Here is a 24,628-nt window from a genome sequence, read left to right as displayed (position 1 = left end):
CCTCAGCTCACTCTTTTTTTTTTTTTTAATTAATTAATTAATTTGGCTGCACCGGATCTTAGTTGCAGCATGTGGGATCTAGTTCCCTGACCAGGGATTGAACCCAGGTCTCTTGCACTGTAAGCCTGAAATCAAAACCACTGGACCACCAGGGAAGTCCTCCATTCTTGATAATTAAAGTAAACTATTTAAATATGGTAAAGACTATTTAATAACTACCAATAGCAATTATACAATGAACAGCAAAATACTTAAATCTTTATATTTTAATTCAAGAGCTTGACTGAGATTCGGGCAATTACCACTTACATTTAACTGTCTAAGAGAGTCTTATAAATACAATAGGGGTATAAAATAAGTACTACAGACATTATACATAAATGAAAAAAGTTTTTATTTTCTTCATTTTTTATATACCTGTCTTTTATAATGTCATATCCTTGGGAGATTTTTCCATGTGAATATGTACAAACCTTGGGTTTCCCTAGTGGCTCAGATGGTAAAGAATCTGCCTGCAATGCAGGAGATCTGGGTTCGATGCCTGGGTTTGGAAGATCCCCTGGAGAAGAAGAGGCTACCCACTCTAGTATTCTTGCCTGGAGAATTCCATGGACAGAGGAGCCTGGTGAGCTACAGTCCCTGAGGTCACAAAGAGTTGGACATGACTGAGTGACTAACACACACATGCATAGACCGTCTTCATTCTTTTCTGTGGCCCTGTAATACCATTTATGGATGTACCTTGATTGATACTGATAGCAAGCTCCCTTGATGGATATTGAGGTATTCGCTCTCTTATTATTATAGTCACTGCTACAATGAATAATCATTTAAATAATGATACATCATTTAGCACGTGTGCTAACATATAAATTCCTAGAGAAATTGCTGCATTAATGGCTTTATGCATTTGTAATTGCATAAATTGATATCGTTGCCAAATCACCCTCTATGATGACATTAGCAGCTTACATACAAATCAGCAATGCCTGTTTCCTCATAGTTCCACCCATAGAATTTTTAATCACACTTTTGGATTTTTACCAGTTTAAGAGAAGAATGCACTTCCAGTGAAATCTTCTTTTGTATTTTTCTTATAATGAGTGAACTTCTGCATCTTAAGAGTTGTGGCATTGGTATTTACTTTTTTGTGAAATGCCATTCATATCCTTTGTCCATCTTGCTTTTGCTGATTTTTTGCTTGCCAGTTTCTAGGAGCTCTTTATCTAATAGGAAGCTTACCCTTTATGATACATGTAGCAAATATTTCTTGCAGGTTTTTTGTTTTGTTTTAGCTTACACTGCTTTTTGCCATGAGGAATCTTGATTTTTATCTTTTGGATATATCAATGTTTCCTTTATGGTCTTTGTGTTATCGTGGCCCACTTTTTTTTTTTTTAATCCTGGCCCACTTTTGATGGCACAAAATCATTTAATTCCTCTTCTCACAGTTTGTCTTCAGTCTTTTTACGACTTCAGTCCTGAATTGACAACAAAGTGCTCTAGGCGCCTTTCTTCCCAAGTCTGCCTTCCAGGAACTGTATTCTTTGTCAGTAGTGGCGTAGCCATTGATACCTTCATTAGGAGATTTTAGTGGTCTGAAAAATCCCACATTTTCTCAGTATGGACACTCTAGAAAGATGTTTGGCAGTTGCTTATAAAACTGAACGTGCAGTAGTCATGCAACCCAGCAATTGTTGTTGCTGTCCAGTTGTTTAGTCGTGTCCGACTCTTTGCAACCACATGGATTATAGTACGCCAGGCATCCCTGTCCTTCACCATCTCTAGGAGCTTGCTCAAACTCATGTACATTGAGTCAGTGATGCCATCCCACCTTCTCATCCTCTGTCGTCCCCTTCTCCTTCTGCCTTTCCCAGCATCAGGGTCTTTTTTAATAAGTTGGCTCTGTGCATCAGGTGGCCAAACTATTGGAGCTTCAGCTTCAGCATCAGTCCTTCCAATGAATATTCAGGACTGATTTCCTTTAGGATTGTCTGGTTTGGTCTTCCTGCAGTCCAAGGGCCTCTCAAGAGTCTTCTCTAGCACCGCAGTTCAAAAGCATCAATTCTGCAGCACTCAGCCTTCCTTATGGTCCAAGTCTCACATCCATACATGACTACTGGAAAAACCATAGCGTTGACTAAACAGACCTTTGTTGGCAAAGTAATGTCTCTGCTTTTTAATACTCTGTCTAGTTTTGTCATGGCTTTTCTTCCAAGGAGTAAATGTCTTTTAATTTCGTGGCTGTAGTCACCATCTGCAGTGATTTTGGAGCCCTAGAAAATACAGTCTGTCACTGTGTCCACTGTTTCCCCATCTGTTTGCCATGAAGTGATGGGACTGGATGCCATGATCTTTGTATTTTGAATGTTGAGTTTTAAGCCAGCTTTTTCATTCTCCTCTTTCACTTTCATTGAGAGGCTCTTTAGTTCCTCTTCACTTTCTGCCATAAGGGTGGACTCATTTGCATATCGGAGGTTATTGATATTTCTCCTGAGAATCTTGATTCCATTTCGTGCTTCATCCAGCCTGGCATTTCTCATGATGTACCCTGCATAGAAGTTAAATAAACAGGGTGACAGTATACAGCCTTGACATACTCCTTTCCCAATTTTGAACAAGTCCATTGTTCATGTCCAGTTCTGTTGCTTCTTGACCTGTATACAGGTTTCACAGGAGGCAGGTAAGGTGATCTGGTATTCGCATCTCTTTAAAGAGTTTTCCACAGTTTGTTGTGATTCCCACAGTCAAAGGTGTTAGCGTAGTCAGTGAAGCAGAAGTAGATGTTTTTCCGGAATTTTCTTGCTTTTCTGATGATCTAATGGATGTTGGCAATTCCACTGGTTCCTGATTCCCCTGCCTTTTGTAAATGTAGCTTGAACATCTGGAAATTCTCGGTTCATGTACTGTTGAAGCCTGGCTTGGAGAATTTTGCTAGCATGTGAAATGAGTGCAATCATGCAGTAGTTTGAACGTCCTTTGGCATTGACTTTCTTTGGGATTGAAATGAAAACATCTTTTCCAGTCTTGTGGCCACTGCTGAGTTTTCCATATTTGCTGGCATATTGAGTGCAGCACTTTCACAGCATCATCTTGTAGGATTTGAAATAGCTCAGTTGGAATTCCATCAACTGCACTAGCTTTGTTTGCAGTGATGCTTCCTAAGGCCCACTTGACTTCTCACTCCAGGATGACTAGTCTAGGTGAGTGACCACACCATTATGGTTATCTGGGTCATTAAGAGTTTTTTTGTATAGTTCTATGTATTCTTGCCACCTCTTCTTAACATCTTCTGCTTCTGTTAGGTCCACACCATTTCTGTCCTTTATTGTGCCCATCTTTGGATGAAATGTTCCCTTGGTATCTCTGATTTTCTTGAAGAGATCTCTAGTCGTTCCCATTCTGTTGTTTTCCTCTATTTCTTTACATCGTTCACTTAGGAAGGCTTTCTTATGTCTCCTTGCTATTCTTTGGAATGCTGCATTCAGATGGGTATATCTTTCCTTTTCTCCTCTTCCTTTCGCTTCTCTTCTTTTCTCAGCTATTTGTAAGGCCTCATCAGACAACCAGTTAGCCTTTTTGCATTTCTTCTTGCAGATGGTTTTGATCACCACCTCCTGTACAGTGTTATGAACCTCTGTTCATAGTTCTTCAGGCACTCTGTCTATCAGATCTAATCCCTTGAATCTATTTCTCACTTCTACTGTATAAGCGTAAGGGATTTGATTTAGGTTATACCTGAATGGTCTAGTGGTTTTCCCTACTTTCTTCAATTTAAGTCTGAATTTGGCAATAAGGCATTCATGATCTGAGCCACAGTCAGCTTCCGGTCTTATCTTTGCTGACTGTACTCTTTGTTTTGTTTTTCAATTGTACTCTTGGGCATTCATCCCAGAGAAATGAAAATCTCTGTTTACAGAAAAACCCGTATGGCGACTGTCCATAGCATCTTTGTTTGTCATAGCCCCAAACTGGAAACAATCCAAATGTCCTTCAACAGGTGAATAGTTAACCAAACTCTGAGTGATACATACCATGGAGTACTACTCAGAAATAAAAATGAACAAACTACTGATACATGCCACAAGTAAATGAATCTCTGAGGGATTATGCTGAGTGAAAAAAGTCAATCCCAAAAGGTTACATTTTGGATTTTTCCCTTTTTGAACATTTTCGAAATGGCAAAATTTTAGAAATGGTGAACAGGTTAGTGGTTGTTGGAGCTGAGGATGGAAGAGGGGTAGTTGTGGTTATAAAAAGCAACAGAACTTCTTGGGGTGTTGGAATGGCTCCGAATCTGACTGTGGTAGTGATACACAAACCTAGGCATATGAAAAAACTGTACAGAGCTAAACAAACGTCCAAAAAAAGTGGGGATATCTGAGCAGATCAGTGGGTCGTACCCATGTCAGTGTCCTGACTGTGATATTGTATTATAACTTTGCAAGATGTTGCCTTTGGGAGAAGTTAGGTAAAGGAATACACAAGGTCTTGTACACAGGATCTCAATAAAAACGTCAGATCTAAAAAATAAATCCTTATTTCTGCCAAAGTCAACCCTGTCAAAAGCTCCTGTGGGGAGGCAGGCTCCTAGGAGCTCCAGGCTGTCTCCTGCCAGGGTCGGCAGTGGAGGTGGGGGAGCAGGGCCCTGCGGGGTGCAGCCTTCATTCTGTCAGGCCAGAGGAGGAGCTGAGAGAATTCTCTGGAACAGCTCCTTCCGGTCAGGCAGCCTCCAGCTCCTTTAGGGGATGAAGAACTTGGCTTACGTCCCGGTTCCTCAGAACCAGTGGAGGTTTGACATTGGTGGTTGGGAGGCAGGAGTGGGGAAGGCTTCCCAAGACAAGCTTGGATGCGTGCGAGTCCATCCCGATGGTGCCCAGCGCATGCGCTTGTCATGTTTATTTCGGATTTGCACTGTGCCATTGGCTCTGGTGTGAGTGTACTGCTCTGGGTGTGGAACGGGGTCCCCGAGATCCCCAGGCTCCCAGTAGGGATTCTCAGAGGTCAAAACTATTTTCACAGTAATACTTAGATGATTGTTAATTACTCTCATCCTCTTATAGGAGTGTACAGTAGAGTTTTTCAGAGGCTTCATAATGTAAAATAGCAACATGTTAAATGCAGAAGCCCGTCTTAGACTCTAGCTGTTTGCTATGAAGCCAAGACAGTGAAAAGACTTAGAAAAATGTAAATGAATGCCACTCTTCTCACTTCTTTGTTTGGGAAAGTAGTTATATCCTTTAAAATATGTTATTTACATGAACACATAATGGGGTTATTATTATTAATTAATTTTAATTGGAGGCTAATTACTTTACAATATTGTAGTGGTTTTTGCCATACATTGACATGAATCAGCCATGGGTATACATGTGTCCCGCATCCTGAACCCCTCCTCCCAGCTCCCTTCCCATCCCATCCCTCAGGGTTGTCCCGGTGCACCGACTTTGAGTTCCCTGTTTCATGCATAGGACTTGGACTGGTGATCTGTTTCACATATGGTAATATACATGTTTCAGTGCTATTCTCTCAAATCATCCCACCCTCGCCTTCTCCCACAGAGTCCAAAAGTCTGTCCTTTATATCTGTGTCTCTTTTGTTGTCTTACATATAGGGTCACCGTTACCATCTTTCTAAATTCCATATATATGCATTAATATACTGTATTAGTGTTTTTCTTTCTTTTTTTTTAAAATTTTATTTTTTAACTTTACAATATTGTATTGGTTTTGCCATATATCGAAATGAATCTGCCACAGGTATACATGTGTTCCCCATGCTGAACCCTCCTCCCTCCTCCCTCCCCATACCATCCCTCTAGGTCGTCCCAGTGCACCAGCCCCAAGCATCCAGTGTTGTGCCTCGAATCTGGACTGGCGACTCGTTTCATATATGATATTATACGTATTTCAGTGCCATTCTCCCAAATCATCCCACCCTCTCCCTTTCCCAGAGTTCAAAAGACTGTTCTATACATCAGTGTCTCTTTTGCTCTTTTCGTATACAGGGTTATTGTTACCATCTTTCTAAATTCCATATATATGCGTTAGTATACTGTATTGATGTTTTTCTTTCTGGTTTACTTCACTCTGTATAATAGGCTCCAGTTTCATCCACCTCATTAGAACTGATTCAAATGTATTCTTTTTAATGGCTGAGTAATACTCCATTGTGTGTATGTACCACAGCTTTCCTATCCATTCATCTACTGATGGACATCTAGGTTGCTTCCATGTCCTGGCTATTGTAAACAGTGCTGCGATGAACATTGGGGTACACGTGTCTCTTTCAATTCTGGTTTCCTCAGTGTGTATGCCCAGCAGTGGGATTGCTGGATCATAAGGCAGTTCTATTTCCAGTTTTTTAAGGAATCTCCACACTGTTCTCCATAGTGGCTGTACTAGTTTGCATTCCCACCAACAGTGTAAGAGGGTTCCCTTTTCTCCACACCCTCTCCAGCATTTATTGCTTGTAGACTTTTGGATCACAGCCATTCTGACTGGCGTGAAATGATACCTCATTGTGGTTTTGATTTGCATTTCTCTGATAATGAGTGATGTTGAGCATCTTTTCATGTGTTTGTTAGCCATCTGTATGTCTTCTTTGGAGAAATGTCTATTTAGTTCTTTGGCCCATTTTTTGATTGGGTCATTTATTTTTCTGGAATTGAGCTGTAGGTGTTTTTCTTTCTGACTTATTTCACTCTGTATAATAGGCTCCGGTTTCATCCACCTCATTAGAACTGATTCAAATGCATTCTTTTTAATAGCTGAGTAATATTATTTTAAAAAATGATAAGTGTTCAAGAATTTTCTGGTTGTTTTTTTTTTTTTTTCATTTTTTAATTGGAGGACATTTGCTTACAATGTTGTGTTGGTTTCTGCCATACATCAACATGAATGAGCCATAGGTGTACATGTGTCCCCTCCCTCTCTTCTCCCACCCCATCCCACCCCTCTGGGTTGTCACAGAGCACTAGATTGAGCTCCCTGAGTTACACCAGCAGCTTCTAACTGGCTATCTGTTTTACATACGGTAATGCGTATGTTTCAGTGCTACTCTCGATTTGTCTCACCTTCTCCTCCCTCTGCTCAGTTTTAATTTTTAACAGCTTTGAATATTGCTTTAAATTACATACACAAGTGCTTTGGGGTCCTCAATGATTTCTGGGAGGATCAAAGTGTCCTGACACCAAAAAGTTTGTGAACCTTTGAGTTGGAAGGAAGCACTTGATCAGAAATCAGGGGACTTGAGTTCTAGTCAGAACTTTGTTGTGTGACCCTTGCCATGTCATTTAAGCTCTGATATTTCATCTTTTGTAAATGCTAATAATTATCCTGGTCTACACACCTTAAAGAAAGGTAAGGTAATTCTGTGTGAAAGGCTTTGAAAAATAATGTCCTGTTCAAATTTAAGGGAATTTAATAGTTATCCAGCTAAATTGATGTTGGAAGAAAATGTAAAGGATGAGGCTTATGGCATGTTAGTGGACATCCTGCTCAGCTTTTAAATGTCTTCATGTTTGTATTTCCTCCTAACAGTTTCCTTATATATATTTTCTTCTGTTTCTCAGACAACCATTTTACAATTCTTTTGGTCAAGAAGGGATTTATATTCTTAATATCTTAAAGTAGTGCCATAAGGTCAGGTGTTGTGTCTTGTAGAAACCACTTACTGTGTGACTTTAGGTAAGTTACTTGACCTCTCTGCATCTTGGGTTCCTCACTTGTAAAATGCAGCTAATGGTCATTTACTTTCCTGGGCAATTATAAGTCTGAAAAATAACGCCCAGGAGGCACTTTGCCAAGTGCTTGGTTCGTACTAGACCCTCCCTAAATGATAGTTGCTACAAAAGTTGCAAGGTTGAATTTAAACCTCTTACTCTGTCTTCCACGAACTTGTTATTAAACTACTTTATTCACAAGTTTACTAGTAATTTTTCATTTCATTTGTGTTTTTTTTTTTTTTTTTTTTTCTTTTTTTTCTGCTTTGAAGGGCTGTTGAGTGGCCAGACTTCCCCAACAAACGCCAAACTGGAGAAACTGGATTCTCAGCAAGTGCTGCAGCTCTGTCTCCGCTATCAGGACCACCTCCATCAGTGCGCTGAGGCCGTTGCTTTTGATCAGAACGCTTTGGTGAAACGAATCAAAGAGGTAATGGATTGCGAGAAAGTAGCATGGCTGACTCAGTCTCGTGATTCCCTGTACTCCTGAGTCCTCTTCTCCTGGGGTGTAGCACCACTGACCCCACTCTTTTGGGAAGTAGTCATTTTCTGTTTCAGTGTCTTAACATTTGTCCCCATGACTTTGGGAACGTTGTCTTTCCCAGCAGTAAAATGTGGTGATGGAAAAGAGTGGTCTGTGGAGTAGACTCATCTGAAGTTTGAATCCTGGTTCCCCATTTATTTGCTTGGGAAGGTTACCTCCCTTCTCTTGGTCTCAGTTTCCTCATATGAAAAATGGGTCTAATAGTAGTAACCTTCCTGAAGGGCTGCGTGAAGATTAAATTGCTCAGTATGTGTTAACTGTTGTTAGCATGTGTGAAGTCCTGCCATACTAATTTGCTTTGACTGACGCTTCAACTCTTTCCTGTGTGTAGTTTATGTTTTGTTTTCTAGTCGAGTATCAGTTCTTTGAGAGCAAAGCATCTGACATCTTCCTCAATTATATTTTTCACTGTGTTAGCAGGAAGAGCTCAGTGATTCTTATTGGTTAAATAAAAACAATTGTGCCTACTTAACCCACAGGGTTTTTGTGAAGAAAGACACAAGATAATTCATGTGAAAGTACTTAGTAAATGAAAGAGTGTGTGGTACGCATGTTAAGTAATTATGAATAACAATAAGTGGATACTTCTTTTAAACATTTAAATATATCATTGACTGGGCCAGCGCATCACACAGCTCTGGGAGCATCAAGGTATAAGTAAGTATGTTTACAAAAATTTTCAATCAAGAAGAAATTTCTCTTCTGATACCTTGAAGTGATGTCATATAAAGAAAAGGTAAGGAGCTGTAACTTGGAGAAACCACCTATGTGAATGGCATTTCCTGGCATTTAACAAATTAGTCCTGGTCATTGACTCTGGCAGGAGAACATGGACATGAGGAAACACACAGGGAAAAAGTGGAGAATCACTGCAAATTAATGATCAGTTAGTCATAGAAGTACTACATCCTTGAGATGACGAAGTAGTCGTTAGCTCTACTAATAGATGTAAATGTGCCAATGCCTCCATTATTTTACTATTTACTCTCCATAGAATGTTGTGTGCATATATGCTTTTCTTATGGACTAACGGCTTTTATATGGAAAAGTATTAAATATGACCTTTTTTATTGGTCAGCATGCATGTGGCCTTTTCGATATTAGACTTATTTTACTACATTATGGTCGGCAGAACTTGAAGTTCCAAACATGACTATGTATTAGAATCACTTGGATTTTTTTGTTAGTTTTAGTGTTGAATTCTTCTCTCCTCTCCAGTAGGCCTAGCATGTGGTCTGTGAATCATTATTTTAATAAACTTATTGAATGATATGAACGCGATTCTCCATTACATGGGATTTGGGGACCACTAGTCTAGAGCATTATTTTCCAAGATAAGTTCTGTAAAACTGGTTCCATGCAAAGAAGGTCAGACTTCTTGCATATTTTATTACCATCCTCAGAAAGTCCCAATGCATATTATCTTATTAAAAGTTCTTAGCAATGTTACAGTAAAGAACATAAGCACTTTTCACACTTATTTGATTTCGGAACCCTTATCTTGGGTAGCATCTGTTAGCATCTTATATGAATAGTCTTTTTTTAAAGTTGATCTTTAGCATCTTCACAGTACACATACCCTCTGACTTCTCTCTCTCTCTCTCTCTCAAAACAACAACAGTATTTATTTGGTTGCGTTGGGTCTTAGTTGCATCGTGCAGATCTTCATTCTGGCATGCAGGCTCCTCACTGCAGCATGTGGGCCCAATTGCCCTGCATGATATGGGATTTTAGTACCTTGACCAAGGGTTGAATCTGAGTCTCTTCTATTGGAAGGCAGATTCTTAACCACCGGACCACCAGGGAAGTCCCAGGAGTGGTGTTTTTTAGAGCCTTCTTTGGGAAATGCTTCTGTAGACATAAGACCTTACCATTTTTGACTGTGTTAGAAATTAACCATGTCATTAGTTTTCAGATTTTAGAATAAATCAACATTTTACTGTTTTCTGTCTTCTTTTTGATAGGGTCCTCTACTCCATACCTGTCACTTCATGGTTTAGGAAAATGTGGTACAGAAAGATTAAGTGACTAGCTCACTGTCAAAGATCTGGGCAAAGTATTTTGTAGGTGATAGTACCGGACAGAAAGAGTTCATTATACCACACTTTCAACTCCAGAGTGGTTTCTTGGGCCCCAGTGAGTGTTAGAATCACCTGGGAATTTTCACTCCAGTAAATGTGGTGGAAAACTTTACACACACACTGAAGTGGACAAATACTGTGGCCTTTCCTGTCCTTGCTGCTACTGCCCTGCCTGGCTGCTACAGGCACCAACTTGTGAAGACCCCTGTTTCATCCACACCCCCACTCACTCCCTTCCACCTCCCCAGCTGGTCTGTTTTGCAGGAAATCTCAGGCATATTATTTCATTCATGAATATTTAAGCATATTTATCTTTAGAAATAGAGGACCCCTTTAAAAAACTGTTTAATTTGAATTACTTTCAGCCTTAGAGAACAGTTCAAAGCATAATTCAGAGGATCCCTTATATGCCTCTCATTATTTTGTCTAAAGCGAGCATCTTACAAAGCCTTAGCACAATGACAAAACCAGGACATTCACATTGGTACAATACCATTAACTAAATGGAGATTTTTTTTTTTAAACCAGTTTTTCCATTGGCAAAGACTCCTTTTTGAAAACACAGCCAGAGTGCCATTATCATACTTAAAATATCACCTTCATTCATGCAGTATAGCTGAGATGCTTTTAAGTGACATGTTGATTTCACTCCAAACCAGTTAGATGGAAACTTTTGAAGGGAGGTGGGTGGGGGAGGGAGAAAGCCAGGCCTTGGTGTTCATGAACACACTCTGGATAATTCTCACAAGTAGCCAGGGTTGAGCACCAGTGCTGTGGAGCGTTCATTAAAGACAGTAAACTAAGTTTAAAATTCTGCGTTTGAGGAGCCCTGGAATTCACTTGGAGCCGTCAGTAGTGGCCAGAATTGTTGCCAAGCAGAGACAGCAGGCCCGGTACGAGCAGTGCCTCGTTAGCTCTCTTAGGGCCAAAGAGGTGAGCACAGTTTGCAGGTTTTCATTGGAGACGTGTCATCTCTCTTGGTGCAAACTCCTGAAACACACGTGTCTGTGTGCACTCACTTCAAACCCCAGGGTTGAAATTAGTCACTTCCAAAGGAATAAAGCAGAGGATGTCGTTTTGATCAAACACCAGCTCGCTTGTATTATTCCAGATGTTTCCTGGAAGTTGGGTTGCAAGTGTAAGGAAGTAACATAATGCTATATGTGTAGAAAAGTCAAGGAACTTAATAACCGTGGAGAATGTGTATTAGTGGAAGTAGAACCTGGATCAGCCAGAAGCCCTGAAAGCTGCAGTGCTTGGGATCACTTCCGTTTGGCTCAGAGGGAAATGTTTCTGTAACCATTGCTGAATCAGATAGAAGAAAACCAAGAAGTTAGCCGGGCTTTCCTATTGCTAAATTTGGATGATGCTCTTGAATAAAAAGTTGATAGGAATTTGTTTTATCAGAGAGGAGTGAAAGCTAGGGGTGTCTTCCTTCACACTAGAGAGTCTTGTCCATTGACCACTAGTTTCCCTAGTAGCTTCAGGATGACCCTCAGCCAGCCAGCCAGCATGGCCGAGCAGCTATTGTCAACTGACCTAGAGTGAGGGGCTTTAAGGGTGATAGAGAAGCGTAATATGGCCCCTGCTCGCTGAGAGCTTCATCTAGGCGAGGGAACGAAGATACACAGAGCAGTAAGATGAAAGATTGGTGCCATCACTGTGGAGCACTCAGTTGTGGTTCACAACCGAAGGCCTGGGAGAGTTCAAGATTCTAATATTCTGGATTGGGTGAGGCTAAAGTCACGTCTTCTAGGAAAACTGGGATTTGGAAATGAATGGAGAAAGGAGAGTGTTGCCAGCTGTGGGACCAGCTGAGAGTCTCAGAAGACAATTAACTTGGGGCTTCAGAGGGACAGTGGAGAAACTAAACTTGTTCCAGGAAATCTCTCTGGTAAGAAGCAGATGTCAGAACTGGAAGGACCTGAGAGAGCTTCTGGTCCAAGGCCCTCGTTATGCAGATGCAGAAATTGATACTATGGAATTAAAAGTGGATGAAGATCAAATGAGATTTGGGGTTTTTGGTGTTTTTTTTATGGGTAGTATATTAGGCTAGTGGGTTGAGGGTGAAGAGATAGAAGAGAAGAGGTGGTGGATAAAGGATACAAGGTGAATTCTGAGAGTGAGGCCCCTGAGGTAGCAAGAGCCCTGGGGGCATTTGTTTTGAAAGAACAGGGGGAACTAGGCAGGTTTTTAAAAAGAGGGCACCGGGCACAGACCAGTCACACCTGAGGAGCCTGTGTATTTTTTCTGAAGGAGAGGATTTGTTGAGAGTGACTATTGAGTAGTAGCACAGTTATGAGTCCAGGAGTTATTGCGGGCTCAGCGGAGGTGGAAAGAACTCGGGCCTTGATTTTGTGAGCAGTTCTGTGTGGTGGTTCTAAGTGCGAACTCCAGAGCCTCATTCCCAGGTTCAGACCCTGCCACTGCCTTTAATGAGCTGTGTGACCTCGAGCAAGTTACTTGATTCTTCTTATTTTTAGATTTGGCTGTGCCCAGTTGAGGCATGTCTCTTAGTTGAGACACGTGGTATCTTTAGTTGTGACATGCAAACTCTCAGCTCTGACACGTGCATGAGATCTAGTTCCCCAACCAGGGATGGTTTTCCCCTTGCATTGCGAGTGCGGAATCTTGGCCACTGGACCACCAGGGAAGTCCTGCGACTTGATTCTTCTAAGCCTGTTTCCTCTTCTGTTACATGAGGATAAAAATAGTAGTCTGCCTCAGAAAGGTCTATGCTATGCTACTCTAAGTCACTTCAGTCGTGTCCCACTCTGTGCGACCCCATAGACGGCAGCCCACCAGGCTCCCCCGTCCCTGGGATTCTCCAGGCAAGAACACTGGAGTGGGCTGCCATTTCCTTCTCCAATGCATGAAAGTGAAAAGTGAAAGTGAAGTCACTCAGTCGTGTCCGACTCTTAGCGACCCCATTGACTGGTAAGGGTTAAATGAGTTACTCTGTGTAAAGTATGGGACCATGTCTGCCATATAATAAACACTGTGGTATTAGCTCTTGTTATTGTTTTGAATAAAAATAATGACTAATAGAAAAAAAATAACAACAGAAAATAATGACTGAGAGAGAAAAGCCTAACCTTAATGCTCTGAATTGGCCTGTGTGAACTTTCTTGATACCAGCAGCAGCCTAAATATTGACTCATCTTAAGTACTTTCACCAACCTGAGTATCACAAAGAACTACACAGAGGCACGACTCATCATTTTTAACCTAGTCTGCAAGCCCTGCCTGATTTCCTTCATGCCACAGATATGTGCTGTCTGGAGTTTTTGTAGTTAATTTAACTGTTTGTTCTGCTCTGTAAAAAGCAAACTGGTGCCTGTGGAGTGTGGACCATGAGAAATGCAAAGCTGGATGTGGCACGTGAGTGGTCCTCGGCCTCTAAGCTGTGAATGTCTCGCCTCTGATTGTTCCAGTGATTTCTGTTGGTATCTCATCGTTTCTAGTTAAGGACTCAGGTTGGCAGGCAGACACTTTCAGTTTTAGGTCACATCTTCCACTGAAATCGGGATTACTGAAAGCTAAGGAAGAAAGGAACGTGCATCCTCCTAACGTAAGGGCTTTCCGTAGGGCCCGGGGACGTGGGGAGGGAGGCCAGTGGCAAAGACCTGGAAGGAAGCCCAAGGAAGACACAGTTGAGACAACTGAGCGGCTCACAGTCACCGACCTAGATCTCGTTTCTGCCTCCGCCCGTTGCCGTCAGCGAGGGAATGTGTTCACGGTTTAGAAGCCGCTAGGTTACCTTTGTTACAGTTTCTGTGTGCTTGCTTAAAGGCCTTAAAACTAAATTCATGAGTGATTCTGGTAGCCTCTGTGTGTTTCGTTATCTGTGTTGAAAGCATGCTCCCTTAACATTAATCCAAATGAAGCATTTTCAGATGGACACTTAAGCCACATGATTACGTGGGATTATAAAGACACCCTCAAATTTCTCTAATTCAGCCCTTTCATGGCACACTGAAAACTAAGGGTCCCTGAGTTTATTGGGGGTTTGTCCAAGCTTTCTCTCCGACTTAATAACTAAGACAATAGAAGATGAATCTGATTTCCCATCCTCTTTTTTTGCTTTACCTTAGTACTTACATTCCACTTCCACAGAACCTTATCATTGGGTTTTTATTCCTTTTTCGTGCTGTAGGCTCTCAACTAGTGTTGGAAGGAGTGAGCTCTTGTTCTTGGGCAGGGATTTCTTTCAGTCGACAATACTGTAATGTTTGAGACCCAGCTGGAGCCATTTTCCAAGTATTTGACCTGACTTCCTGTACCATGTTTCCTCCCATGGGGCTGGGGGAGAGGCTGACCAAGGTTAAGTGAGTTTCTCACAGTTTGCAGAGAATCCGTGTTTAAATTGGTGTTAGCATTCACTCTGAGCCCCTTTAGCAAGAAGCCTGCTTTGTGTGAGCGCTGGCCAGGTGAGGATGTTACCCTTTGCCTGCCACCTTGAACCAAATGTCCTCCCAATGACAACACTGTTAGATTCCTGTTGCTGCTTTTAAACATACCCTGGCATTGGTCACTGCTTGCTCGACTTCACATTATAAAATGGGTTTGGCAGCATTGGTTAAAGCTATAAATTTTGACAAGAGCATTGAAATGTTGGGTTTCTTTTTGCTGAAAGGCTGAGGGCGAGGCATTTCTGGAACGTTCCGGGTTTCCTTTCTGTCTGACAGGCTGCCCTGGTGTGAATTTCAGGTTGAGCCCTTGGGACAGAGTTGTGCTCCCTTCTTGTCCTTTGGGCAGCCTTTCTCTCCAGTAAGAAACACAGCTGGTCCCCTGTGTGGCAGGAAATCCAGCTAAGGGATTGGGCACATTCTGGGGTATCTGGCTGTAAGGGACGCCGTACAGCACTTCCTCAGACCTGGCCCCTCACTTCCTCTGCACCAGCGCTGGCCTGCCAAAAGGCAGAAATCCTGGACAAAGGCCCAATCAAGTTTATTATTCGCCTCTTGGAAATGTGGGCCTGTGTGTTTTGGCGAGGCCTGAGCAAAACCCAATTATGAGACTGCTTTGAGATTCCCCTCCATTCAGGCTCTGGATACTGATGTGAAGCATGTGTGAGCAGCAGCCCCGTTTGCCTCCAGGTCAGCTGCCCGAGTCGTGCCCCCGGACAGCCGGCTCGGCCAGCTTTCCTAGTACAGGCCTCACGGGCCAGGCGCAGAGCCCCACTCCACTCTCTTCCCCAGCTCGTTTTCCAGCCTGCGAGGATGGGTGATGTTGGAGGCCCCTCAGCCACCTCTCTCGTGAGGAAAGCCAGAGGAACTGCAGTCTATAAGCCAGCAGGTGAGCAGTATTCCGGGCACATGGTAACGGAATTGGAAGTAGGACCAGGGAAAGACAGTCCTGTCCTGTGCCTCTTTCATGAAGAAAAATAAGGAAGTGTAACACATTATTGGCCAGAGATGTATAAATAGGTCTTTTGTTACCCAAACATTACTGACTGGAGACTTACAGTCTTCACTTGCAAAATAAATCACCAGCCACAGGTGTTAGCTTCTGCAAAAATCTCCCGATCAATAATGTGTTAATACATTTGAATGTAGCTGCGATGCTCAGCACATGCCTGGCACATAGTAGACATTTAATAAATGCTTGTTAAATGAACAAGTTAATATATTCTTCACATGTGTCAATGTCTTTGTCATAGTGACTGATAAGCTTTCTTATTCTGTTACAGAAAATAAAGGTTATGAGGGTTCTGTTAGGTAAATGTCCTGATGGCTCAGTGGGGTAAAGAATCTGCCTGCCAGTGCAGGAGACACGGGAAATGTGAATTCGATCACTGGGTCAGGAAGATCCCCTGGAGGAGGGAGTGGCAGCCTACTCCAGTATTCTTGCCTGGAAAATCCCATGGAGAGACAAGCCTAGAAGGCTACAGTCCAAAGGGTCACAAAGAGACGGACACGACTGAGCGATTAAGCACACAGCCACGCATTAGGTAAATGTAGGCTAGACTGCAGCTATAAATAGACTCAAGAATGTGTAATGGCTCAAATGCTGCTGAAGTTTATTTTTTGCTCATATTCAGGGTGGATGTTTCTGATTAGCAGGTGACTCCTCCATTGAGGTAGGAATTCAAGGCTCCTCCCGTTTTATGGCCCTGCCATATCCAAAGGCCACATTGCTGATAGCATTCCAGTTGGCAGGAGGGGAAAACAGCGGAGTAGCACAGATGCAGGGTTCTCCTAGATCAGACCTATAAATGTTGCAGGTCACTTTGGCTGGAACTCAGTCACATGGCCACAGCTAACTCCAGAGGAGGCTGGGAAATGTAGTCTGTCGTGTGCCCAGGGTGGTTTGGGGCTACATTTTTAACATCTCATTATCTTGTTTTTTTTTTTTTTTAATTTCTTTCTAGTCTTTTTTTTTGTAACTTTATTTATTTTTGACTGTGCTAGGTCTTTGTTGCTGTGTGAGCTTTTCTCTAGTTGCAGTGAGCGGGGGCTACTCTTCTTTGCAGTGTGCGGGCTTCTCAGTGCAGTGGCTTCTCTTGTTCCAGATCACAGGCTCTAGAGTGCTCGGGCTTAAGTAGCTACAGTTCCTGGGCTCTGGAGCACATGCTTAATAGTTGTGGTGCATGGGCTTAGTTGCTCTGTGGCATGTGGGATCTTCCCAGACCAGGGATTGAACCCGTGTCTCCTGCATTGGTAGGTGGATTCTTTACCACTGAGCTATCAGGGAAGCCCCTCTGTGCCATCTTTGAACTTATAATTCTAAACTGCATCTTCATTCTAACTTTGAGATTCACAGGGGTTGGTGCAAGGCCCCAAGGTCCCAAGTAAATTTCACTTGATTAGGTCCTCCTGTCAGTGAAAATCAAGTGATATTAAGCAAACAGTTAAATCATTAAGTGGAAAAAATTAATACACATTATGTAGTTAATAGGATTTCAGATATGTTAAATCTCTTTTTTCAAAAGATTAGAGGCAAATATGACAGTTAGCCATGGTTGCTAACTTTAGTGATGAGATGACCAGTATTTGCTTTTAGCCTGGTTCGTTTTGTTTTCCTTTTTAATGAATCTCTATCTTGAACGCACATTTTTTTTCCCCCAACTTGGAGTAATTCTCTTCTCTTTTTCTCTTTTATATGAGCCTTATTAGGGTTCTGTCTCCTTGGCTGCTGCTTTTTCACTCACTGAGATAAGAATATGCTTTTCAGAATGTTCTATGCATGTACCTCTCCATGTTCGCTTCGTTTCTGAACTCATTCAGCTCTGGGCCAGGCTCTGCTCCAGGTGGTAAGGATGTATTGCTGAACAAAAGAGACAGACTCCCTTCCTCATAGACCTTAACGTTCCATTGAGGAAACAGATAATAAACAAGATGAAAAAAGTAGTTTTACATATCACATGTAAGAAAAATGCCAAGAATCAAAATAGAAAGCAAGAAAAAGGATTTGAAATGTCAGTGGGGTGTAAATTTTAGGTAGGGTAGGCCCAGAAGGTCTTATTAGAAAAGAACCATTGATATAGTGACCTCTTGGCTAGTACAAAGCAAGCCAGGAGGGCTCTTCCTCACAACTGTCTACACCTAAAAGTTATCACAAGTGTTCCAACCAATGACAGTCACAGTACCTACTCGTTTGCTGTCTCTATTGTTTCTTGGGGGGACACTTCCAGAGCCAAACTCCTTTTAAAAAATCTCTCATTCTTTCAGATCTCAAGGATTCCCAAAGGTTTTCTTGAGGAAGTATCCCTAGAGCTTGAGACAACAGTTAACTTTTTTCTGCTCTTGTTGACAGACTGTATTTTGGTATTGTGAGATTTTTATATTTTTTAATTTATTTTTTAAAATGCTCCATCATTTTATTTTCTTTCGGCCTTGCCATGTGGCACATGGGATCTTAGTTCCCTGACCAGGGATCGAACCCATGTGCCCTGTAGTGGGAGCGCAGAGTCTTAACCACTGGACCACCGGGGTAATCCCGGTATAATGAGATTTTAGATGCCATCCTGGCCTCACTCCCCAGGGCTCATTCTGCACATGAGTAGAGAGCTTGACACTTGTCCATGGACGTATCCAACCATTGCTAGAGCTGCTCTTGCAGAAAATTAAGGCGACAGCCAACTTGCATTCCAGAGCAAATGGGACAGTGAAGATGCAAGCTTTCTGCAGGAATCTAAGGAGCTGTGTAAATGAAAGGATTCTTTTAGTGAGTAAAAGTCATTTCTTTAAAATGCAGTAAGACCACCAATGGAGTTCTTACAGGATGTTACTGTAGAAGAATGAGCGTTAGTGGCATAATTAAAATAGCATTTAGTAGGGATTTATTCCCGCATCATAGCCCAAAGTGAAAGTGAAAGTCGTTTAGTCGAGTCCGACTCTTTGCAGCCCCATGGACTATACAGTCTGTGGAATTCTCTAGGCCAGAATACTGGATTAGATAGCCTTCCCCTTCTCCAGGGGATCTTCCCAACCCAGGGAACAAACCCAGGTCTCCTGCATTGCAGGTGGATTCTTTACCAACTGAGCTATCAGGGAAGCATCCTAGTACACCTCAGCTGTTTTCTTTTTTTTTTAATTTTTTTATCAAAATATAGTTGATAACAATGTTGTAGTAATTTCAAGTGTACAGCCAAGTGATTCAGTTATACATACATATACATACATATATATTCTGTTTCCGATTCTTTTCCCTAATAGGTTATTACAAAATATTGAGTCTAGTCCCTAGTGCTATACAGTATCTATTTTATATATTGTAGTGTGTATATTGAATCACTTAGTTTGGTAACCTCCAGGTCCATCTGTGTTGCTGCAAATGGCATTATTTCAGTCTTTTATCAGCCATTTTCTCCTTCACCCTTGCTGAGACCAAGACTCCCTGCACCACATACCTGCCTTTCCGTCTTGTAATTGCCACACTTGTGTGCCACAGAATCCACTCTCTTCGGGTGTTCCTCTGGTCTCCATTCTCGCTCCATGCCCTCTGTCTGCTCCCTTCTGCTGGACTCTGCTCCCATCTCTGCCCGGTGCATCTCCATCCCCCTCCGGATATGCCAACAGCCTGTCTAAAAACACTCCTGCTCTGCCCGGACAAGGGGTCTCTGCCTCATTTCTCCCCTCGTGCCGAGGAAGTGTTCCCTGCATGAGCCTGTGTAGGGGAGTTGAGGTGTCAATGACATGGGCCTCCGGACTCTGTGCCAGGCGCTCGCATGTCAGGAGAGGTCACCTGGCACAGTGATTAAGAGCACAGACTCTGGTGTCACTTGAGGTCAACCGGATGATTATGTTAGTATAAACTTTATCATCAGCATCATCACTGTCTCATCTTGGGTATCTCTGGTTCTTTCCCCAAGCATAGCATAGAGGATGTTAGGTGTAAAATATTTACCTGCACACTGCCTCCAAAGTCTGTTCTCTAAGTCAGAGAAAGGGTTATATTCATGTCCAATTTGCGTAAGTGAGGGGATGATAGAGCACATTATTAACCCAGTTTTACAGTGGTTGGTTGCCTTAGCTCAGGTTTTAAAATAGTGAATGTGTTGCTTAGGTCATACAAACTTACTTTTATTTCCCTATAATCTTGGACACTGGGAAGGAGAGTCCAGGTTATACTGTGTGCCTGCCAGATTGTCTTCACATCCACCCACTTCCGTCTATTAGCAGGGCTCCTTCGGCCCTTCTCCTAATGTGGGAGTAAGAATCGTAATAGTAAGACCACTGTAATGTCTTTTACGTGTTTACCCTGCGCCGGGTCTAGGGCAGGCATTCGATGTACCTTGTCATAGACTTCTGACAGATACAAACCAGGGTTCAGAGACCTGAAAGGCAAACATTTAAGGGCATGTGGTTGTTAAATGGTGGAGCCGGACACTCAAATCCGAATCTGAAACCCACATGGAAGACTCCAGAGCCTTTGCTTTTTCTACTGTCTTTTTCTGTTTCTTTTTTTTTTTTAATATGGACTATTTTAAAGTCTGTATTTGTTACACTATTGCTTCTGTCTTATATTGTGGTTTTTTTGACCACTAGGCAATGGAATCTTAACTCCCCAACCAGGGATTGAACCCACACCCCCTGCATTGGAAAATGAAGTCTTGACTACTGGATCACCAGGGAAGTCCCTGTCTTTACTTCTTTATCCAAAGGCTTTTTACTCCCCAACTCCTCTCCTTAATCACACTTAATGCTCTCTTTCCCTGATCCCATATTCCTTTCTAGTATTCTTTCCATGGTTTCATAGCACCCTTTTTTATTTCAAACACAGTCCTTATGGGACACAGCCACACTTAAGAAAATAACCCTGAAGACCCCACGTATCCATCGCGGAGATGCCAGCTCTGCCGGTTTAAGGCTAACTTTTCCAGGCTCCTGATCAGTCAGTTTTTTGAGAAAGGGGTTTTTACCAATATCTCAGAGGACTGTGGCAGAAATGAAGGCGAACAGAGGGGCGCCGTCGGGGAAGCTGGACAGTGGTTTCGTGCTGCCCCTCTCCCACTCGGGAGGGCTACGGAAAGTGGGGCTTCAATGAGAGAGAAAGCAGAACAGGGACTTCCCAGGGAGGCAGAAGATCCTCTGGGACTGTGGTCCCCAACCTTTTTGGCATCAGGGACTGCTTTTGTGGAAGACAATTTTTCCATGGACCAGCAGGGCAGGGGAGAGCGAGATGGTTTCAGGGTGATTCAAGTTGATTATGTTTATTATGCCACTGCTGATCTGATAGGAGGTGGAGCCCAGGCAGTAACGTGAGTGATGGAGAGCGGCTGTTAACACAGGTGAAGCTTTGCTGGCTTGCCTGCCTGCCCACTGCTCATCTCCTGCTGTGAGGCCCTGTTTCTAACAGGCCATGGACCAATACCGTTCTGGGCTCGGGGGTTGGGGACCCCTGTTCTTGGATGTTTATGGCCCTGCACTTTTGTAGAGTCCAGGGAGAGTCTCCCAGTGCGGAGGGAGGAATGGAGTCTCTGCCCTTGAGCTTTGATTTTGACCCTGATGTGTTTCTCTTCCTTTTTGGCTGCCTTTCAGTGTCACTTTCTAGCCCATTTCCAGGGCAGGGCAGCCGGGTGTGGGGTGATCCGCCTGACATTGATGTACTGAGTTTTGAGACCCACCTAAAGGTTTTGAGGTTTCTTCCCTCTCATCCTGCCTGGACATAACACCTCCAAGGGTAAGAAGGCACATGGGAAGTTGGACAAGTCATAAAATCATTACTGGGGCAAAGTGATGCAATTATTCCTGAGATTCCTCTTTTCATTCTCTTAAAGACCCAAATAGAATGGGTTCCTTTGCTGAGACACTTAGATACATTGTTTGAACAAAGGAAGCAGGGTCACTGTGAAATGTCCATTATGTGGTAATCGATGCCATTCAGCCTGTGGTGTAATGAATGGAAACACTGGCCACCGTCTGCCCATTGTTTGTCGCTTGCACAACAGGAAATGGTGACTACTCAGGAGCAGGAGGAGGCTTCTGTGATTCCAGGACACAGAGATGCGTGCCACTGGGAGTGAGACCCTCCTAGCTGCAGGTTGAGGCCACCTGAGCATGTTCCTGTTCCTAACAGACGTGGAGACGCTTGACTGATTGGACCCTGTCATTTGAGTTTGACATCAGTTCACAATAGGCTTTTATTTTCCTTTTGGCCGGAAATGGTGTCTTGAGAAACTTTTATTTATTTATATATGTATTTCTTTATGATGGAAGTATAGACCAAGCACGCACATCATCATAGTTGGTTTGCGGTCTTGTGTCTGCTCTGCAGCACTGATTCAGTTATACACATACACTCTTTTTCTGTATTCTTTTCCATCATGGTTTATGCCAGGATATTAAATATAGCCCCCAGTGCTATACGGTAGCACCATGTTGCTTATCCGTCCTGTATGTACTAGTTTGCATATGCTAACCCCAAACTCAAGCAAGAGAGTTCCAGAAAAACATTTATTTCTGCTTTATTGACTATGCCTTTGACTGTGTGGATCACATAAACTGTGGAAAATTCTGAAAGAGATGGGAATAGCAGACCACCTGACCTGCCTCTTGAGAAATCTCAGTTAGAACTGGACATGGAACAACAGACTGGTTGCAAATAGGAAGAGGAGTACGTCAAGGCTGTATATTGTCACCCTGCTTATTTAACTTCTATGCAGGGTACATCATGAGAAACGCTGGACTGGAAGAAACAAGCTGGAATCAAGATTGCTGGGAGAAATATCAATAACCTCAGATATGCAGATGACACCACCCTTATGGCACAAAGTGAAGAGGAACTCAAAAGCCTCTTGATGGAAGTGAAAGTGGAGAGTGAAAAAGTTGGCTTAAAGCTCAACATTCAGAAAACGAAGATCATGGCATCCGGTCCCATCACTTCATGGGAAATAGATGGGGAAACAGTGGAAACCGTGTCAGACTTTATTTTTTTGGGCTCCAAAATCACTGCAGATGGTGACTGCAGCCATGAAATTAAAAGGACGCTTACTCCTTGGAAGGAAAGTTATGACCAATCTAGATAGCACATTCAAAAGCAGAGACATTACTTTGCCAACAAAGGTTCGTCTAGTCAAGGCTATGGTTTTTCCTGTGGTCATGTATGGATGTGACAGTTGGACAGTGAAGAAGGCTGAGCGCAGAAGAATTGATGCTTTTGAACTGTGGTGTTGGAGAAGACTCTTGAGAGTCCCTTGGACTGCAAGGAGATCCAACCAGTCCATTCTGAAGGAGATCAGTCCTGGGATTTCTTTGGAAGGAATGATGCTAAAGCTGAAACTCCAGTACTTTGGCCACCTCATGCGAAGAGTTGACTCATTGGAAAAGACTCTGATGCTGGGAGGGATTGGGGGCAGGAGGAGAAGGGGATGACAGAGGATGAGATGGCTGGATGGCATCACTGACTGGATGGACGTGAGTCTGAGTGAACTCCGGGAGTTGGTGATGGACAGGGAGGCCTGGTGTGCTGCGATTCATGGGGTCGCAAAGAGTCGAACACGACTGAGCGACTGAACTGGACTGAACCCCAAACTCACAATCCATCCCTCCCCTTCCCCTCCTGGCCACCGAAGTCTGTCCTCTGTGTCTGTGAATCTGGAAAACTCCTGTTTTAGGTCATGGTTGTGACACACACTGACAGTCCGTTTGACCAGGTAGAGCTCACTGTGGAAAAGCTGGTGGTAGTGTGGTGGGGCGGCCCTTTGATCAGATCTGGAGTCCGGCCCTGGCGCCGGCAGTCCGTGCCGTGTGGACTGACCCTCTCCGGGGTGGCCTCCTTCTGTAAAGTGAGGAGGGGTGGGACGAGATGATCTCTGAGGCCCCCTGCTGTGCTAAAACTCCATGTTCTGAGCCCCCTCGGTGAAGTCAAGGATTGTGAAATGCTTGTATAAGTGAAATGTCAGAGTACAAAATGTACAAGCAGACTTTGCCAGAGAAAATGTCACTCAAGTTTATCTGCTAATAAATAGTGTATTCCCTTTGGTCTCCTCTTGGTTTTTGTTTTGTGAATGTTCGTGTTAGGTCTGGCAGCTTGTTCTCCTTGTTATTAAAAAAAGAAATGGCGGTGCTTAAATTAGGAACAAAAGTGTCCTTTCACTCTACTGGAAAACTGTGAAAATTGCCATATTAATGCATCTGTCAAGGGTATCAAGAAGGTCCTGAACACGTGGCCCAACATGGTATATATTTCATTGAAGTGAATCATTTGAATTAATGGGCTCTGAAGAAAAGATAGGGGGAGATTAGGCTTAAAAAGCATAAGTTTGAATTCTGACTTTACTGCTAGGATGAGCTGTGTGACCCTGGACACATTTTATGATCTCTGACCCCTGATTCTGCAGCTCTAGTAGAAGACTATTTTCCCTATAGGCCTCTTGTGAGAAATAAAGATAATGTATCTGTGGTATATAGTACAGTGCCTGACATTTAATTGGTACTCACCCAGGTGGCGCTAGTGGTAAAGAACCCACCTGCCACTTCAGAAGACTTAAGAGACGTCAGTTAGATCCCTGTATCTGGAAGATCCCCTGGAGGAGGGCATGGCAACCCACTCCAGTATTCTTGCGTGGAGAATCCCCATGGACAGAGGAGCCTAGGGGGCTGCAGTCCACGGGGTTGCAAAGAGTCGGACACGACTGAAGCAACAGAGTGTGCATCCACAGTGGGCAGTGGTTGTAACTGTTAAACATTATTTTATTTTAAAAAATACTTTTATTTATTTGGCGGCGTCAGGTCTTAGTTGCATCGTCCGGGATCTTTTGTTGCAGTGCATGGATTCTCTAGTTGTGATGCTCAGACTCCGTAGTTGTGGTGTGTGGGCTTAGCTGCTCTGCAG

General features: G+C 43.0%; 1 protein-coding gene across 4 annotated transcripts in view; it reads left to right on the top strand.

Moving 5' to 3' along the window:
* BORCS5 (BLOC-1 related complex subunit 5) overlaps nt 1-24,628 on the top strand; it is a 97,419-nt gene that overhangs the window by 59,351 nt on the left and 13,440 nt on the right. For 3 of the 4 annotated variants that reach the window (XM_010805497.3, NM_001076355.1, XM_024992174.2), the window contains 1 exon segment: nt 7,996-8,153. In XM_010805497.3, the coding sequence (XP_010803799.1) occupies nt 7,996-8,153 (158 nt within the window). 4 annotated transcript variants of the gene reach the window in all.

The sequence above is a fragment of the Bos taurus genome, chromosome 5 (genome assembly GCF_002263795.3).
Source record: "Bos taurus isolate L1 Dominette 01449 registration number 42190680 breed Hereford chromosome 5, ARS-UCD2.0, whole genome shotgun sequence".
NCBI lineage: Eukaryota > Metazoa > Chordata > Mammalia > Artiodactyla > Bovidae > Bos > Bos taurus.
This window is presented reverse-complemented; position numbering and strand designations above follow the sequence as displayed.